The 16,964-nt window shown below is 43.9% G+C and overlaps 2 protein-coding genes across 10 annotated transcripts in view; one reads left to right on the forward strand and one right to left on the reverse strand.

Annotated features, from left to right (window-relative positions):
* MAPRE2 (microtubule associated protein RP/EB family member 2) overlaps nucleotides 1–9,562 on the forward strand; it is a 98,025-nt gene extending 88,463 nt beyond the window's left edge. For all 7 annotated transcript variants that reach the window (XM_035553190.2, XM_050708937.1, XM_050708938.1 and 4 more), the window contains 2 exons: nucleotides 2,585–2,743; nucleotides 8,978–9,562. In XM_035553190.2, coding sequence (XP_035409083.1) covers nucleotides 2,585–2,743; nucleotides 8,978–9,049 — 231 coding nt within the window. In that variant the 3' untranslated portion in view covers nucleotides 9,050–9,562. The remainder of the gene's footprint in view (nucleotides 1–2,584; nucleotides 2,744–8,977) is intronic.
* The window catches only part of LOC118251244 (ethanolaminephosphotransferase 1-like), a 61,408-nt gene continuing 53,796 nt past the window's right edge, over nucleotides 9,353–16,964 (reverse strand). For all 3 annotated transcript variants that reach the window (XM_050708936.1, XM_035553184.2, XM_050708935.1), the window contains 2 exons: nucleotides 16,280–16,462; nucleotides 9,353–15,093 (listed from right to left, as the gene is read on the reverse strand). In XM_050708936.1, the coding sequence (XP_050564893.1) occupies nucleotides 15,028–15,093; nucleotides 16,280–16,462 (249 nt within the window). In that variant the 3' untranslated portion in view covers nucleotides 9,353–15,027. The remainder of the gene's footprint in view (nucleotides 15,094–16,279; nucleotides 16,463–16,964) is intronic.

Below are 16,964 nucleotides of genomic sequence, written 5' to 3' on the forward strand. Positions count from 1 at the left end.
CTTTGTAGGAGAGGTGCTCCAGCCTTCTGATCATCTTCATGGCCCTCCTCCAGACCCACTCTAACAGCCCCACATCCTTCTTGTGCTGGGGGCCCCAGACCTGGATGCAGCACTCCAAGAGGGGCCTCACAAGGGCAGAGCAGAGGGGCACAATCACCTCTCTCACCCTGCTGGCCACCCCTCTGGTGATGCCGCCCAGGACGCAGTTGGCCTTTGGGGCTACAAGCACGCACTGCTGGCTCATCTTGAGCCTTTCATCTACACCAGAACCCCCAAGTCCTTCTCTGCAGCGCTGCTCTCAGTGAGCTCTTCTCCCAGTCTGTGCTCATGTCTGGGATTGCCCCGGCCCAGGTGCAGCACCTTGCACTTGGACTTGTTGAACCTCATTAGGTTCACATGGGCCTGCTTTTCTAGTGTGTCCAGATCCCTTTGGATGGCATCCATTCATTCTGCTGTATTGATTGCACCACTCAGCTTGGTGTCACCTGCAGACTTGCTGAGGGTGCACTCTGTCTGAGGGTCCCACTGTCTGTGTCATTGGTAAAGATTTTAAACAGCACCGGTCCCAAGACAGGCCCCTGAGGGACACCACTCGTCACCAGCCTCCACCTGGATATAGAGCCATTGACCACTACTCTCTGGGTGCAGCCTTCAAGCCAATTCCTTATCCACCAAATAGTCTACCATTTAAATCTATGTTTCTCCAATTTGGAGATCAGGATATCATGTGAGACTGTGTCAAAGGCCTTACAGAAGTCCAGGTAGGTGACGTTAGTTGGTCTTCCCTTGTCAACCGATGCAGTCACTCCATCATACAAGGCCACCAGATTGGTCAGGCACGACCTGCCCTTGGTGAAGCCTTGCTGGCTGTCTCGGATCACCTCCTTGTCTTGCATCTGCCTTGACACTGCTTCCAGGAGGATCCGTTCCATGATCTTCCCAGGCACAGAGGTGAGGCTCCCTGATTTGTAGTTCCCTGGGTCCTCCTTTCTACCCTTTTTAAAAATAGCAATGGTGTTTCTCTTTTTCTAGTCACCAGGGACTTTGCCTCACTGCCAGGACTTTTCAAATGTGATGGAGAGAGGCTTGGCAACTGGATCAGCCAATTCCTTCAGGACACTGGGATGCATGTCATCAGGCCCCATAGGCTTGTACCTGTTCGGTTTCGTCAGGTGGTCTCAAACCTGCTCTTCGCTTACAGTACAAGGGACTTTGCTCCCCCAGCCCTCATCTATGGGTTCAGGGAAATGAGAGACATGGGAAGCCTGGCCATCAGTGAAGACTGAGGGAAAGAAGTTGAGTGTCTCAGTCTTCTCTGTCATTACCAGTTCTCCCTTCTCGTCCATCAGAGGAGGCACACTCTCCTTGGCCTTTCTTTTCTGAGCAATGTACCTATAGCATCCCTTCCTGTTGTTCTTCGCGTCCCTTGCCAAGCTCAGTTCCATCTGTGCCTTGGCTTTCCCGATCCCATCCCTGCACATCCAGATGGCATCCCTGTCCTCTTCCCAGGCCACGTGTCCCTGCTTCCACTGCCTGTGCATTTCCTTCTCGCTCCTCAGTCTGACCAGCAGGTCCTTGCTCAGCCATCTCAGTTTCCTGCCTTGCCCACTAGATGTGTTACACAGGAGGATGGAGAGCTCTTGCGCTCGGAGAAAAGTGTTCTTAAAGAGCTACCAGCTCTGATCAGTTCATTTGTCCCTAAGGACAGCTTCCCAGGCGATCTCATCCAATAACTCTTTAAATAGCTGGAAGTTTGCCCTTCTGAAGTTAAGGGTCCTGACTTTGCTCTTTGTCAGCCCCATATTCCTCAAGGTCACGTTCTGCAGCAGTCCCAGCAGAGAAATCAAGACCAACGGTATAACTTAAAGACTCTTGTGTGGAAGGCTGCAGTAAGAAATGATACTTGAAACTTGTGATATTTTTTGATCGAGACAGCACGTTAATCAGACCAGAAAGTCTGTAGTACCTCCTGGTCACTGCATGCTCCGGCAGCCTCAGGGTGCTGAGGCGCAGGTCTGTGATGGTTCAGCAAGTGGGGAGGCAGCAAAGAGGTGAAAAAACAACACAGCAGCACTTGCAGCTAGCCCTTTTAATTTCCTAACTGGACCATTTCCCTTTATGAGCTTTTCTACTAGCTCTGCGTATTTCTAGGCGAGGAGATGCAGTAGGTTTCCAAACAACTGCACATTAACCCAGGCAGAGTAATGCAATTCCTCTGCTGAATGTTTTATTAATTACCATTACATTACATTTCTGGCAGCTTTATTAGAAGCCAGATCTTAAATAGCTCTGACTCCTGAACTGCTGCTTTAGGTTTCAGTGTAAAAGAACACTGAGAAAACTGACCTCTAAGGATCAAGGTTAAAAAGTATCCACGATGCATAAGGGGGAAGCCTGATGTGCTGTTCTTTGTTGTGTAATATTCGGTCTAGCACTTCAAAAAGTGGAATTTACTTTTTGTGAGTATAAGCTATAAAAATGAATAGATATTTAGGGTGGTGGTTGGCATGCATAATTTTAGACAGAGTTGTTTTGTCTGTAGTGCGCCTCACAACTGATGCACCATGTACTGGTTTGTATGCAGGTACATTCACTAAAACTTGCACTTGAAGGCGTGGAGAAGGAAAGAGATTTCTACTTCGGCAAATTAAGGGAGATTGAACTTCTCTGCCAGGAACATGGGGGAGAGAATAATGACCTTGTCCATCGGCTAATGGAAGTCCTTTATGCTTCAGAAGAACACGTAAGTTCAAGTTTACTGTATATTTTATTGAGACAGAACAGCTTAATTCTATAAAAGAAATTATTGACACAGTATTGGGTCATGTCCTATATCTAGGTCAGCAGAGCAGTAGCAGCTAGGATTTCCATGAATCCTCCCCCCAAATGGAAGCTTGCTTTCACAAACAGACTTTGCAGCTTGGGGAATAGACTCGGGAGGCCGGCTGCCTTTTGCTGCTTCAGCGTAGGTTTTGTTTTCTACTTTTGCTGAAGTTGATCTGAAATGGGAGTGTGTGTGTCTCAATTTTAAATTGATTTCATGTGGTCCTGAGACTTAGTTTTGTTTTGCTCCTACCTTTCTGCATGAAGTGTTTTACTCGTGTTCTTTAAGGTGTTGAGAACTAAAAAGCAGGGAAATTCTCACAGAGGTGCTGTTTAATGTCTACAGCTGTGAACCTTCTCTTTCCCATGTGGCAGTGTTGTAGTACGTACAGTGCAGGTTGCCAAATGCATAATTATATCCGCAGAAGTAATGCTCTTTAGCATTTTTTATCCTGTTGCTATAGGCAAAATTCTTCAGTGTGCAAACCCAATAATCCTCTATTACCAAAATTGCAGAAATGTATTGTCTGCGAGATTAAACGAGAATCTCGTTGCATCTTAGACATGGCACTGTAGACACTGAACAAAGCAAGAAGCTGTAAAGGATACTGGCTAAATTCCTCAGATACACTCAGGGATAATGGTTCAGCAGAGGTTTAGCTGAACTACTGCTATTCATGCTAACTAAATCCCTGTGTGCGCTGTTCTGATAATTGACCCCTCAGTCTCCACTGGACGATGGCTTTGGCTCCAGAGCATATAAGCATCAGCCTAATCTCTCAGTAGCCCTGTGGCACTGTAGCCTTTCTTACATCCGTTCCCACAAAGCTGCTGCAGTAGTCAGCTGACTTAAAATTTTATATCAAAAGTCCTGCTGAAGCAGCTGCTAAATTGTATGCTTTTCTAAAATAGACTAGTAGAGCACAAACGAAATGTTGGGTGCAAGAGGAACGCAAGCTTGTCACTGACAGAGGCCACTGCTCAGATTAGAAGTGACAGGGGAAAGAGGATTTGTTCAGTGGTGTGGGGTGAGTGCTAGAGAGGAAAAGGAGGAGGAAACCATTATTTTTGCAGGAGTAAACAAGCAGACAAATTTGCCAGACACGTGATAACAGGCTAAAAGAATTACACATATATAGCGGTCACAGAAAATGTCTTCTGGATTCAAGAACAGTGATTTATTTATAAAGCAAAGCCAGAAAAATCCCTCTTTTCCCTATACCCCTACCACATCTGTCTCTGTTGGCTTACATGGGAAGTGATTCCCAGCCAAGGAATGCATTAGTTGCGTTTCTTCCTGCAGTTTTCCGTGCCGGCAGCACACATTACAAAATGTCCTGCTTCAGTCCACATCTCGCTGTGTTATCCGCTTACTCCCTCCAATACTTTTCTTGTTGAAAGCACCGTCAGTGCCTGCACATGAACTAGATACACGAGCTGTGCCGTTATCTAGAATGTGCTTCCAGTTGGAGGCCGTGGATGTCACTCAGCAGCAGCAGAGCCCTGGCCTCTCAAGGAAGAACGCAGAGGTCATTCCCCACTCATTTTTTTTCTGCCTTTCAGTGACAGGATTCATCTCCTTATCTTCTGGGGTACACATCCCCTCTTCAGCTTAGTAGACAGACTAGGGTTTGCTGAAGCAAGACCCCAGTGTGTTAAGACTGAGAACCAAAAATTGTGGTTACCTTGCTGATGCCTACTTCTTGCTTTCGTACTTTGCTGTCTCATCGGCCTGCTTTGACTCTTAAGTTCTGCTTTTTCTCTGTCTAATGAAGTTGTTCCAAGTTAAATTCTCTTATCTCTCCACACTTTGTGGGTTAATCCCTTGGTAACAGCAGTTTAGATTTCCCAAGCCCCAGATGGGAAATAGCCCCAAAGCACAAGCTACTTCAGCGTTCCTGGTTTCTTGCTAATAAGTTCATGGTAAATCCAGCTTAGATTGTTGTAATCTCTGTTTCAGAGTGTCTTAAATATTCATGGCCAAGTAGGAAGAAAAAAAAGTTTGCATTAATCTTCAGGATTCGTGGCAGTTGTAAATGATACTGTGGCCATGAGGTTTTTCTCCAAGGAGGGAGATGTGAGGTAATGCAGCTCACACATACTGCACAAGTCATACCTGACCGAAGCCTTTGTACTTAAATATCATGGCTAAGTTAAATTTGTTTTCAGTTCATTCCTCCAGTAACCATTTCATAGTGATCTCAAACTCTTCCTTCATAGCTGTAATTTGACAGGAGTCTATTGCACTCTTCGTAGTGATCATGTCCTATTTTTCATGCCAACTTATTCAGAAAGGACAGGTCTCTCTATATATCCTAATTTTGTGTTACGCTTAATTTAATCCTTATAAAAGAAAAGTCTGGACAGCACTTCAAGTGCTGAAGTCTCCCAGTAGCTCACAGGTCCCCCCTGAGACTTGTAGGCTGTCAGGTGAGTTCTATGTAGAATGACTCAGAATACAAATACAGAACTTAGAACTTAAAAGGTACGTTCTCCAGACGTTTGATTATTGTAGTATTGTACCGGAGGGATTTTTGTCAGGTTCACGTTAAGGGTTTGGGTTTTTGTATTTTTTTATAATTATTTTTTCAGAATTCCAAGTCATAGTGCAGTTTTAACCAAGTGACTTCATGAGCTTGTTTCGTTTAATTCAATAAAGGCTATGTTTTTAAGACTTCTTTTTTTTCCTTTATTTTGCTGGAATTTTGAGTCTTACAGCACAATTATCAATCTGTTTGGGTTCCTTGTTTTTAAGGCTTCTCCTTCTCCCTGGTACAGTTGTGTTCTAAACCTCCTCGTTATCTGTCTTTGCTTATGCAAGAGGGATGTTGTATCTGCTAGTTGCATTTAAAGTTTGGCTGATCAGTCTGTAATCCTTTGTAATTTTTAATTACAAATTGCTTTTTTGTAATCTTTCTGCTTCTTAGTTTACAAAAAAAAAATCAAAGTAGTCAGAGAACGGTATTGAAAAAGGATGCATTTGGGTGTTGCGGGGAAGCGTGGCCTCTAGCACTCATGCTGTGACTGCTACAGACAGGATTGAGACCTTGGATAGTATGCAAAGCATTTGGTAGTCTGGTTTTATAGCAGGAGAGCTTCCGACAGAAGAGCCAGAAGAGGCTGAGTGCCTGGTTATGAAAGCTGGAGCCATATAGGTCTTGGCATAAAGCAAAATTGCTGCTGCTTTTGCTTTCCTAGTGTTCTGGTGAACTGTTCTGGTTCAGTTCATGCGGAAGTTGGATGGATCTCTTTGATCTATGGGTTGCTCAGCTCACATTTCCAAACAAATTGCTTGAAATTCAGTTGGTTTTGTATCTTTCTGCTCTAGCAGCCGCTACATCTGTTGCTGCTTTTGGGAGAGGCACCCACCCCCCACAGCAGCTGGTTTTGATAAAGAGTAGCTTTCCAGTCTGCAGGCACACCTGAATAGTTTGAGGGAGATGGACTGAGGGTCAAAAGCGAGCATCTCTCTTAGTGGGAGGCAGAGATGGCCATGGTCGTGTGATCTGAGTCAGAAATAAATGCTCTAAATAGACCTTCCACTACTTGCCTTATTAGGGGATGCTATTCAAGGAGATTCCACAGTCCCAAGGTAATTGTGCAGAGTGACTCTTGTCTTTCTCATTTCACGTATTTATACAAGCTGTGCGTACTGGAAAGCACGTGTCCAACTCCCAGAACAACTTCTGGGCTAGTCACATAAGATTTACCATTTCCATCAAAGGTAAGCCTGGCAGGAGGGGAGCCACTGCTCTTCTTCAGAGCTGCAGGGTAGGTTCCCAAGCCACTCCCTGTGGTTAGAGGCTTTCCCTATTACGCATGAAAGGATGTACATGACCTATAAAATCTGCATGGATGTGCTTTTCTACTTGGCGTATCATAAAATCTGCACACGTGGAGCCTATTGAACAGGTACATAGCAGAGCAGGTCACATAGCTCGTTAGGTTTGAACATGCTTCAGTTTTCTTACCCTGTAGCGCAGGGTCACGTTCTCACAGCAGGCAGCTTCTGCCTGGAAACTGGTGCGCCCCTGAACTCTTGTGCTCCTGCAGCCCATTGCAGAAGATGGAATTTTTGGATACCAAGCAAAAAGAATTTGTGACTTGACATCCCATATGTAATAAAGGCATCGTTCCCCCAAGGGTGCCATGAGACACAAAACTGCGTTTGTCCCAGCTGATACACGTGGCATCTACCTGAAAATAGCACCTGAGTGACACAAAAGCTTGCTTTCAATTGAAATTTGGCTGTTCCTGTATGTGGTAAACAGCTGAATATTCCTATTGTATCAACAAATGTTAGGGACCTTACTCACTTGTTCCTGCCGTTTAGGAATATGAATATTTTGCTGCCAGAAGGGGAGCATTTTCTTATTGTATAAGCTGCTCTGAACTGTTCTGGGAAGATTCAAGTTATGGCCTCCTTTTTCTTTCAATTTTTGCCTCCAGCTAGAAAACTTAGCAGTATCAGTGTCTTAGTTTGTTGTCCAAGCCGCTCGCTTCTGATGAAAATTGCTGGGAGCCAGGCGAGTTCTGCAGTGAGGGTGCATTTGAATGGCAGCTCGGTGTCTTGGAAAAGCGTTTTCCTTCAGAGTTGCCTGCAGCTGAGCACTACTAATGCAGGGCAGGGCGTAGATGTGTAGGATCTTTTCAGCAAACCGTGCCGTGGAAGGGTGGAAATGCGCTTTAGAGAGAATCTGTACTTGTAGCTACACCTGATGGGAATAGAGTGCTGTAAGAAACAACCAGCCTGTCCGAGCTCTGATAGATCTAGGCCAACTCAAGATACCAGGTCTGTTGTCTCTAAATCGAAAATTGTTTAAAAACTTAAATTTTTTAACATGCGATTGCACGTGCAATGAGGATCCAGCATCCCTCTCAGTCAGGGTTTCCTCTCACAACAGGAATTCAGAGGCACAGCTCTAGAAAACACTACGGATAGTAATCATTTGCAAGAGGGAGCTGTTCAGTAGTGATCACCTGCCTTCTAGCAGTAGCACTGTAAATAACCGAATAGTGGACTTAACTTTTTCTAAAGAAAATGTGTTCATGCTTAGCAAATCTTTGGTTATATTTTCTGGATAACATTAAAAATTATGGTTTTGATAGCCTTTGAACTCTGAGCTATACTAGCATGAGTATATCATTTTGGGAAAGTAGTATAGCTGACCTAAAAAAAAAAAAAAGTGACTTTAATTTTTAAAGTATGTGATAGCAAAAGTGTCTTGTCCATTTAGAGATACCTGCAGTGAAGATTGTGTGAAAACTGTAGCAGACAGGTTCAGAAATCTTTGGACAGGCTGAAAATGGGAGGACATCAGGATGCTATGGTACAGCATCTGACTGGAATATCCCACTACCTGGTTATGTGAACTGATCACTTGCTGGAACAGTTGCACTCTATGAGGCTGAAAACTGACACTTTTTCTGTGGAAGTATCAGTGCCGCATATACCCTGATTAAAAGCAGAATCAATGCATTTTATTGTAACGTCACAAAAATCTGCTTTGCTCAGGAAACAGCTCGTTTTGTATTTATGTGCAAGTCCAAAAGTAGTAGAGAAACAACAAACAGTTCACAGTGTCATGAACACAAATCAGCGTGGATATGCCTAATTACTCCATGGAAGTGTTTTTACTCCATTTTGAATTTTTAACTGTGCCCACGCCCCATAGGCTGCAGCAACAAGTTGCAGTAAGCAGACTTCTCATAGTCTTAAAACTCATTAAATAAAAAATTATGCAAAAGAGCTACTGAGAGATTCATTTGTACAATGGCTCTGATTTAAGTTACCTAGGAGCTAGCATTTATTTTATGTCAGCTTTCATTGCAGCAGAGAGATTATAAAAAAAAAAAAAAAAAACAGCTCTGAATTTCAACTTTGTCTTAATATATTGAAGCACGTAGTTTAATATTAAGCAATCTAACTCATATAGCCTTGTGAAAGGCCAAACAGAGACAGGTGGAGACAGAATATGAGGGTGTCAAAGTAAATCAGTGGCAAACCTGAGTTATTAGCTGTCTTGTGTTGATGTCTTCTCATCTGAATGAAAGTTAAAAGTTGAACTTGAGGCTAGAGGGAGCACGGTGGGGTGAGATTACAGAAGGAATGCTGTCTGCTGAAGAATGTTTTGGGGTCTTTTTCTGCCTGCAGGAGGGCCACACAGAAGAGCATGAAGGTGAAGAGCAAGTCCATGAACAGCCCCAGCAGCAGGAGGAGTACTGACTCACCCAGCGTCTCTGACAATTTTCATTTTGTGTGAGAACTTTCTTCTGGAGAATGGAACATGTGTGGCCTCAAACTTGAAATCAGTTCACTCCCAGTCTGCCATTAACATTTATGTACCATAGTGAGTGCCAGCCAACCACTGCATTCTGTACCCATACTTTGCCAAGATGCATTTGCAGAAGTCTTCTTTCAGTGTATCTTCCCAAGAGGTTGTAGGGCTACATCACCTACTGTACATCACTGCAACTTCACCACTTGGCTGCTTGAGATTTGTTCTGCTCTTTTAAGAAAATATATATATTTATTTTTTTTCTTTTTGTCTTAAGTATGATACACTTGTAACTTGTTCTAACATATTTATATTGGCATTTTGTGTGGCAAGAAGTACCGTACCACTAGCTGTGTCTCTCACTTTGTGGTGCTTTGGCGTTTTCTAGTACATCTGCCTTGGGGCATAAATTCGGTCAATTGGAATAAAGGGATACAGTGGAAGTCGTGCTCAAGCCATAACGATGAGGTGTGTTGTGGAGGAAAATGCTCGTGTTGCTCACGTTTATTCCTTTCCCGCCTTCACGAAGTGGAGGGCATAGCATCTGTTTCACTAGGAGAGATTTAAAACCTTGTGTTAGAAAGCTTGTTAGAAAGCTGCATGGTATGTTTTTTGACTTATTTCTGGAGGACAGACATCCGCTTAAGTTTTGTTGAAAACCCTCCCAGTTCCCTGACTAGTCAATAGACATTTCCCAGCTTTTCTTCCTTCCTGAGGAATCCTGTCCCAGCCTCCAGCTTCAGCTCTGCCTGCAGAGGGCTCAGCGCTGATGCAGGAGAGGAATCTCCTTGACACAGGCGTAGCTGCAGGACACGATCTCTGCCGTCGTGCTTGGCTTCCCACCCCTCAGAAGAGGACAAAGTAGGCCAGACATTTCTTTTTGCTAACCTCCCCCCTCTGCTGCCCTGACCATGCAAGTCTGGAAGATGGAAAGCTTCCTCACTAGTGCAAGGTATGGGGGAAACCCAGCCACAGAACTAGCCCTGAAAAGCCCCGAACTCCCTGTAAGTGGGTGGTGGACACCTCGCGGGTGTTGAGGCCGCTTCTGAAGCGTGGAGAGGCAGCGAGACGTCCTCCTGGAGACGGTGCGTGCATCAGACCCGCTGACCGAGGGGGAGCGAGCCAGCTCTGCGCTTGGCTGACCTTCCTGCAGCGAGGCTGGCGAGGTGCAGCAGCACCTCTGCCCGGGAGGCGCCTGCAGTGAGAGCTCCTTTCCAGAACGGTCCCTACCGCCCTGTTCTAAATGATGGTATTTTATAAACAGGTATCTTGGAAGTGTATAAAGCATTCCTTGTTTTTATCGTGAAACTGTGCATTCTAGTCTCTCTGAATATTTTATGCTTGGTATTCTTGGTCTCTCACTTGACTTTTCTTAATTCTGGATTGTTCCTCTGATTAAGCAGGTACATGGAAGTCCCAACCCAGTCTGCAGTCACTGAAAAACTCAAAAACCCGTTGAACAGCTAAACCTTCTTAGGTCTTCATGCACTCCTAAAGCATGAGCTCCCAGCTGATGCTTCCATAGAGAGGTTTTTAATTAATCAGCCCACCAACACGCGCGCGCACATGCGGTTTTCTGTTCCTGAGAAATCTTTTGCAGCTAAGTGGCTCTTAGTTAACTGTGAGAACGCTGCTGTTGTGTCGCACCGCAGGCAATCTATAAAATACTGTTAAACATTAGAACAGGTATTTCTATTTCCTTGATTGCTCCCCGTGCCCATAGAGTTTCTAGACCCTCTGGGTTGAAGATCTTCTGGCCCTGCCTCCAGCATTGACCTCACAGCCTACCTGGTAATAGCAAAAGTACTGCATCCTGCAGGCCAGCACTTTCCTTTCTGATTTTCGATTGGTTACAAATAAGATCTGGTTTATAAAAATGTGTATTTTCCAAACTAAGTATTTCCAAGAATCACCACAGATGGGGAAATTGTCATTTTCATTGTATTTGTGTTTATTAGAACCTATGTACTTATTACAATTGTCATTGTAATAAACGGTAGTTCTTCATAATGCTGTTGAACTGAAGAGCAGTTACTAATTTTTTTTTCCAGTCTCCGGAACGTCCTTTAACCTGTAGGGGATTTCTGATGGGGCAAGGAGTTTGGGATCAGGCTATAAACCTAATCAGCAGCAGCAGTCTGATTACTGCAGTTTGTCCTCCTGCTAATATTCGAGCAGGTGCAGGGAGAGCACTTCAAGAGAAAATGCCTCTCTGAAGGTGCAGACAGTTGGGTTGTTGAGCTCCCAGGGGTTCACAGTCAGGCTGTGGTGCCTCTGAACTTTTCTCTTTGAAGCACATTTAAAGAACGACAACAACAACAGCTGAACTTCATTTCCTTAAGTTCTCTACATCCTGGTTTTGGTCTTGAGGAGTGTAGTGCTCTTGCTGCTTGTGTCAAGGAGGAAGTGACTGATGCAGGAAGCCGGGGCAGTAAATTACCTCTTGGGCACTAGAAATGTGGCTGTGCTGAGGGGAGAGCGATGCTCTGAAAGGGGAAAGAGTTGTCCTTCTCCTCCCACCCCCCTGCGAGTAACCCGTTATTCCGTTATGGTTTTAATATGCATTTGTAATTACCTTTACTAAATAGCACACCATAAAGCTTTGGTTATATATTAAATGTAAACTGAAAGGAATGTAAACATATGTATTGTTAATTATAAATAGATAAGTAATGACATAATAGATACAAAAAGTCTTATCCAGATGTATCAGTCATTTTACATTATCCACAAATTGTCGCATGGTAGAGTAGATTTTTGTCTGAATATGTGAATAACTTGACTTGCGTTTATCTTTTTACATATTTAATAAAAAAATATATGTTAAAATCTGTCTAGCTCTAGAGACTTCAGAACATCCTAAAATAATACTTTTCTGTTTAAAATACATATATTTACTTGCTTCGTTACCGAGTGCATATGGGAGCAGGAAGAAAAAGACAGCTGCTTTAAAAAAAAATAAGTTCACTTATCCTGTGTCTGCAGGTAGTGTCTATTTATTTCCCCAAGAGCCCAGCAACTGTATCACTTTCTACCAAAACCAAACAAATAAAAAAGGTGCATGTATGCATGTATATATGTGTGTATATATATATATGTACATGTAAACAGAACATTCTTTTTTATGGCGAATGCTTTCCAATTTCAGGGTACTAAATCTCCTGTAGCGTCACTTAGTTTTGGTACATCAAAAGCAAAACTTAAGGGAGCTGGGAGGTGGAAAGGGCACAACAGCAAAGGCACTGAAGCACCCAGTGACCTTTTGTAAGGGCTAAGGATTCAGGGATGAATCTTCCTTGCAGTACCTAAAAGTCACCTGTTTTAGGCCTTTCTGCCACAGGTTGAAGCCACCTGGCTGTGTGCCACCACCCCGAGGTCAGACCAGCTCCTCCCATCCTGCCACTACCTCCGGGTACCCCAGGGCAGGGGTCCGGCCCCGCTTTGGGAACATTTCTGATATGGGGGTAGGTGAAGCAGGGACCAGAGGAGCCAATTTCCAACCCGGGCACCCAAACCTGCGTGAGCAGAGCTAGTTGTATTGCTTTTCGTAAGATGTGGGGGAGGCATGTCTTTGGGCTTGTGTGAATGCTCAAGAGCGTAAAATGGAAGTAATACATTTTCCAGTTCAAATAGTTCAAAAGAAAACTTTCTGACTTAACTTTTTGGCCATAACAAATTGTTCTTAAACCAAGCTCTGGTCATCTTCATACCATTATCTGACTTTGCAAAATAAATCTGACCACACTGCCGTATGAACAAAGTGTTTTTATTCCCTTTCATTGAACCAGTTACCATCTGAGATGGCTAACAACTCAGTATGTACACCGTGCATTACATGATCTCTGTTTATATTTGTCTTTGTAGAGATTGTAGTGACAAGTTACTTTCAAAAGAAAAAGAAAATATTTGCCGTGTCTCCATGTGGAATACAAAAAAGCTGTCTGGAGCTTGATTTCCTTTTAAAGTGATGCTATATTTCTGTTTAGAAAGGTACAAGTGCAGGCAGCTTGTGGCAGTTCAAGTTTCATAATTTCATTTAATGCAATATTTCAAAATACTCCATTACAGTGTACCAAATTGTGCAGCTTCTGTGCCCCTTATTTCCAACTGCTTTTATAAATAAGTGCAAAATAGAGGGAAAAGGAAAGCCTGTCCACAGAGTTCCTCCAGTACAACCACTTGCAATCCAGAGGTATTTTTGTTTATGGTATTCTTATTCTTGTCAGGGCTTCCTCCGGATACTTTTGATGGACAGGTTAAAAATATTGAAGCAGGTCAGGCTTTTATATCAGTGTATCTTTTATCTGAATTAATACTTAACTTCATCAAACAGTGGGATTTCTCGGTGCATGCCTGCCTCAGACTCGTAGTTGCTGCCGGGGGAAGTCTGCCCTACCAACATCGTGGTGGGCCAACTACTGTGACAGGCAACCTTAAACTGAGGTTGTTCGCATAACGTGCAGGTGGAAGGTACGACTAGGTGGTGGTCGTCCGAAAATTGTAATACTCTTACTGATGTACGAGCATGTTAACTGGGGGAAAAGTGATCAGGCCAGTGATAAAGCCAGGAAAAAAAAGGTCTAAGAACTGGAAAAGGTAAACCCAAAGTTTAGTGGCTCAGCACCTGTGTTTCTGCCCTGCTTCTGGCGAGTGAGATACTTAACAATTTAATAAACATGCTAGTCAGTCAGTCTCACCCCTCTGTGCAAGAAATATAATATAATGCTTACCTTGGGGAAAGTGGACAGATTGTTTCATTAGTGCTTCAAGGCCACAAAGTCCCTTTGGCTAGGGCAGCATATGAAAAGAGATAAAACTCAAATTCCTAGCTCTTTCTCCAAGGCACACAGAAAGCCCACATGTGTTATAGATGGAGAGAACAGTTTACATCTGCATGCAAATCTGTAATGTCAAAAAAAAAAAGCTCTTGTCTGATTTGGTTGGTTTTTGTTTTGTTTTTGTCATTATCTGAAACCACAAGAATTTGTTTCAGGAACACAGGCAAATAATTGTTTGCTTAGCATTTTGCACTGATAGACGAGGTTCGAAAATATTTAGAACGTGCGTGGCTGGCTCCTTTTTCACTGCTCGTTTCATGGTTTATAAAGCTGTGTGCTTTGCAGTGAAATATGAGCATATTCAAGCATTTGTTGGCAAAATTTATTCTCAGCTGGTTACCTTTGTAGGGCATATTGCTTGTTGCTACTTAAATATCAACAATGTGCTTGTTACTGCATAGAAAATAAGTATAAAAGCAAGCGCCTCCGGTATGGAGCCTGCATTTTGGACAGATACAGGTCAGCTGAGTTTCATCTTAATGCTGGGGGGCGAGGGATCCTGCATTTCAAAAATAATTCAGTGTGCCCATAGCTTTCTGATCTCAGTCTCTTCACACATTCGTTTGAGGTGAAGAAAAGACCGAATGTGCGTAAGCCCTTCAGGAGACTGCATGGATGAACTGAGTTGTGAGAAAACAAATATGGAAACTGCAGCAGGCACAGATGTCTGAGTGGGAAGGACGTAGTGGGTGGGTTTGCGTTGCTGGGGTCTCACTGGTGAAGAGCCTGGGCAAAACCAGTTCTGGTTATAAAACACCAAGGATCCCACGTAACCCAGCATGGCTTTATCGAGGGCTTCGGGCACAGTGGCAAGGAGGAGGAAGACAAAAGCTTCAGAGAAGGTGACACGGCATTAGGGAAGAGAACAAATATTAGCAGCAGCATAACTTGGTAAACACGTCTCTGCTGGACAGGAATTTTCCTCTGAGATGAAGCATCTTGCTGCATAGCTCGTTGTCGCAGTTGTTCGAGTATCTGGACTATTCTATTCTTTGGTTATTTTAATCAGATTAATTCCACTATTTATCACATCAAAAGAGCTGGAAATCTCCATGTCAAGTGTTACAGTCTGACCGTAGTGCAGGTGTTCATTCTTGGACGCGTTTCTTCAGGGAAAAGATGTAAATGTTGAAGTGTTCGCTCAGCTGCCTCCCCTAAAGATAAATCACAGGGATTAGCAAACAGTCCTGTACAAGCTTCACAGCTCACCAGCTCTTTCCTCCCGGTCACAGTGGGGAGGACCCAGCCACCGCCCTGGTGTACTTGGGGCCCTAGGAGCACGTGGGGACCTACAAGTATCCCCACACGAGAGCTGTGATCGTGGCACACCTCTTGCATCACACTGATGGGAAGTTAAATTGCTACAGGCCAGATCCACAGCCGACATAAATCACGATGGAGCTGGGCCCACTCATTCAATAGTGGATTTTAACCAGGTGATCCCATTATGATCTCCATTGACTGGCCCCTGTTGGTGCTTGGGTAAAGTCCGCTACAATGGCAATGTCTGCTGACAAAAGGCCTCTTGCGAAGGCAGGAGGAAAAATCCTTGCATCCCAACAGCTATCTTAAATAAAGGAATGCTGAGCAAATCCCTGTTAAATGAGGGATCTTTGCCATGCAAGATGTTTTATCTGAATGTAAGCCCCCATTAAGACACTTTCCTAAGGATTATTTGACAATGCTTTTTAGAAAAAAAAAAAGGCATTAACTGAGGAAAAATGAATTTAAGCAGTAATGCAGAGGATAATAAATGACAAAACTGATATCTAACAGACACAAAAATGTGCGGGTAAGACTAAATGAACTGGAAAACCTTTCATGTCTCCGGCTTGAGAGATGCTAAATAGAAGGCCATGAAAAGATGAGAAACGTGGACAGTTATTTCGCCTGCAGATTGAAAGCAGAGTTAGCCACCTTATTGCAGGACTTTTATGCATTTTACTTTGCATTTTATCTTCCTGTTTTTTTCACTCAAGTAACCTCAGGAGAAGAAAGGGCAAAGGGGTGAGGGCATTCATACCAGACGGATCAGCTGTTATGTAAACCTGTCCATAAATATTATGACTGTGATAGTTTTGAAGCCAATACCAGTCATTTCATTGGAATTATTCATCACTGAAGCCTCTGCACGCACAAAAAGGCACTGCCAGCAGCAAACTGATATTATTTTTATTTTTTTAACTTTAGACTAAATAAAACACATAAGAAACCTATAACTTAAAACTGAGATTCCTGGACAGGGCCCCAACCAGAGAGCACAGACACCATCCCCAGGCCCCATATCAGCGCCATGCCCCGCGCAGCTCTCGTCCAGCCGTTTCGGAGCCGCCCGCTTACCACGCAGATGCCGTAGTGCACATGAGCCGCCGTGACCAGCGCGGTGAACGCGGCCAGCACCGCTTCTTCTGCCCAGCCCAGCAGCCCCGAGATGGCTGCGTAGACCACCAGCGCCAAGGGGAACAGGAACCAGTGGAGCAGCTCGGGCCGGGTGCTGCTCATCTGGCAGACGATGACTTTGCACTGCGGGAACAGAGGTGGGCAGGTGAGAAGAGCTGGGTCAGCTGCAGGGCAGTCGGCATGTTCCTAGACAGCCTGCATCCATTTTCTCTGCGGGTTGCTTTTGATAGGGGAAAAAAACAGGCTAGACTTCAAAATGGAGCCTGTTCCTACTAAGAAAACTGCTATCGATGACAAACTTTGTTCCTCATTGTCTGGGACTCTTAAAGGACTTTATTGCAAGTAATTTAAAATACACACTTCTTTTAGGGAGACAATGTTTTGACATGTTGCACTTTATGAGCTGAAGCCCAGCTTTGCAAAAGAGGAGTTTGTTTGACACTTGGTGCTTTCACACAGTCTCATAAAGTTGTAATCCCAAATCAAATTGCCACCATTTAGTCACTAGGAGAGCACAGTGGTATTCTAATCACATGGCATGGCAGGAATATGTTCTGGTTTGTCATATGTAAGGGAGGGAAAGATATATGCCTCTTTCAAATCCTGTTTTTCTTTCCCAGCACTA

Source organism: Cygnus atratus, chromosome 2, assembly GCF_013377495.2.
Source record: "Cygnus atratus isolate AKBS03 ecotype Queensland, Australia chromosome 2, CAtr_DNAZoo_HiC_assembly, whole genome shotgun sequence".
Lineage (NCBI taxonomy): Eukaryota > Metazoa > Chordata > Aves > Anseriformes > Anatidae > Cygnus > Cygnus atratus.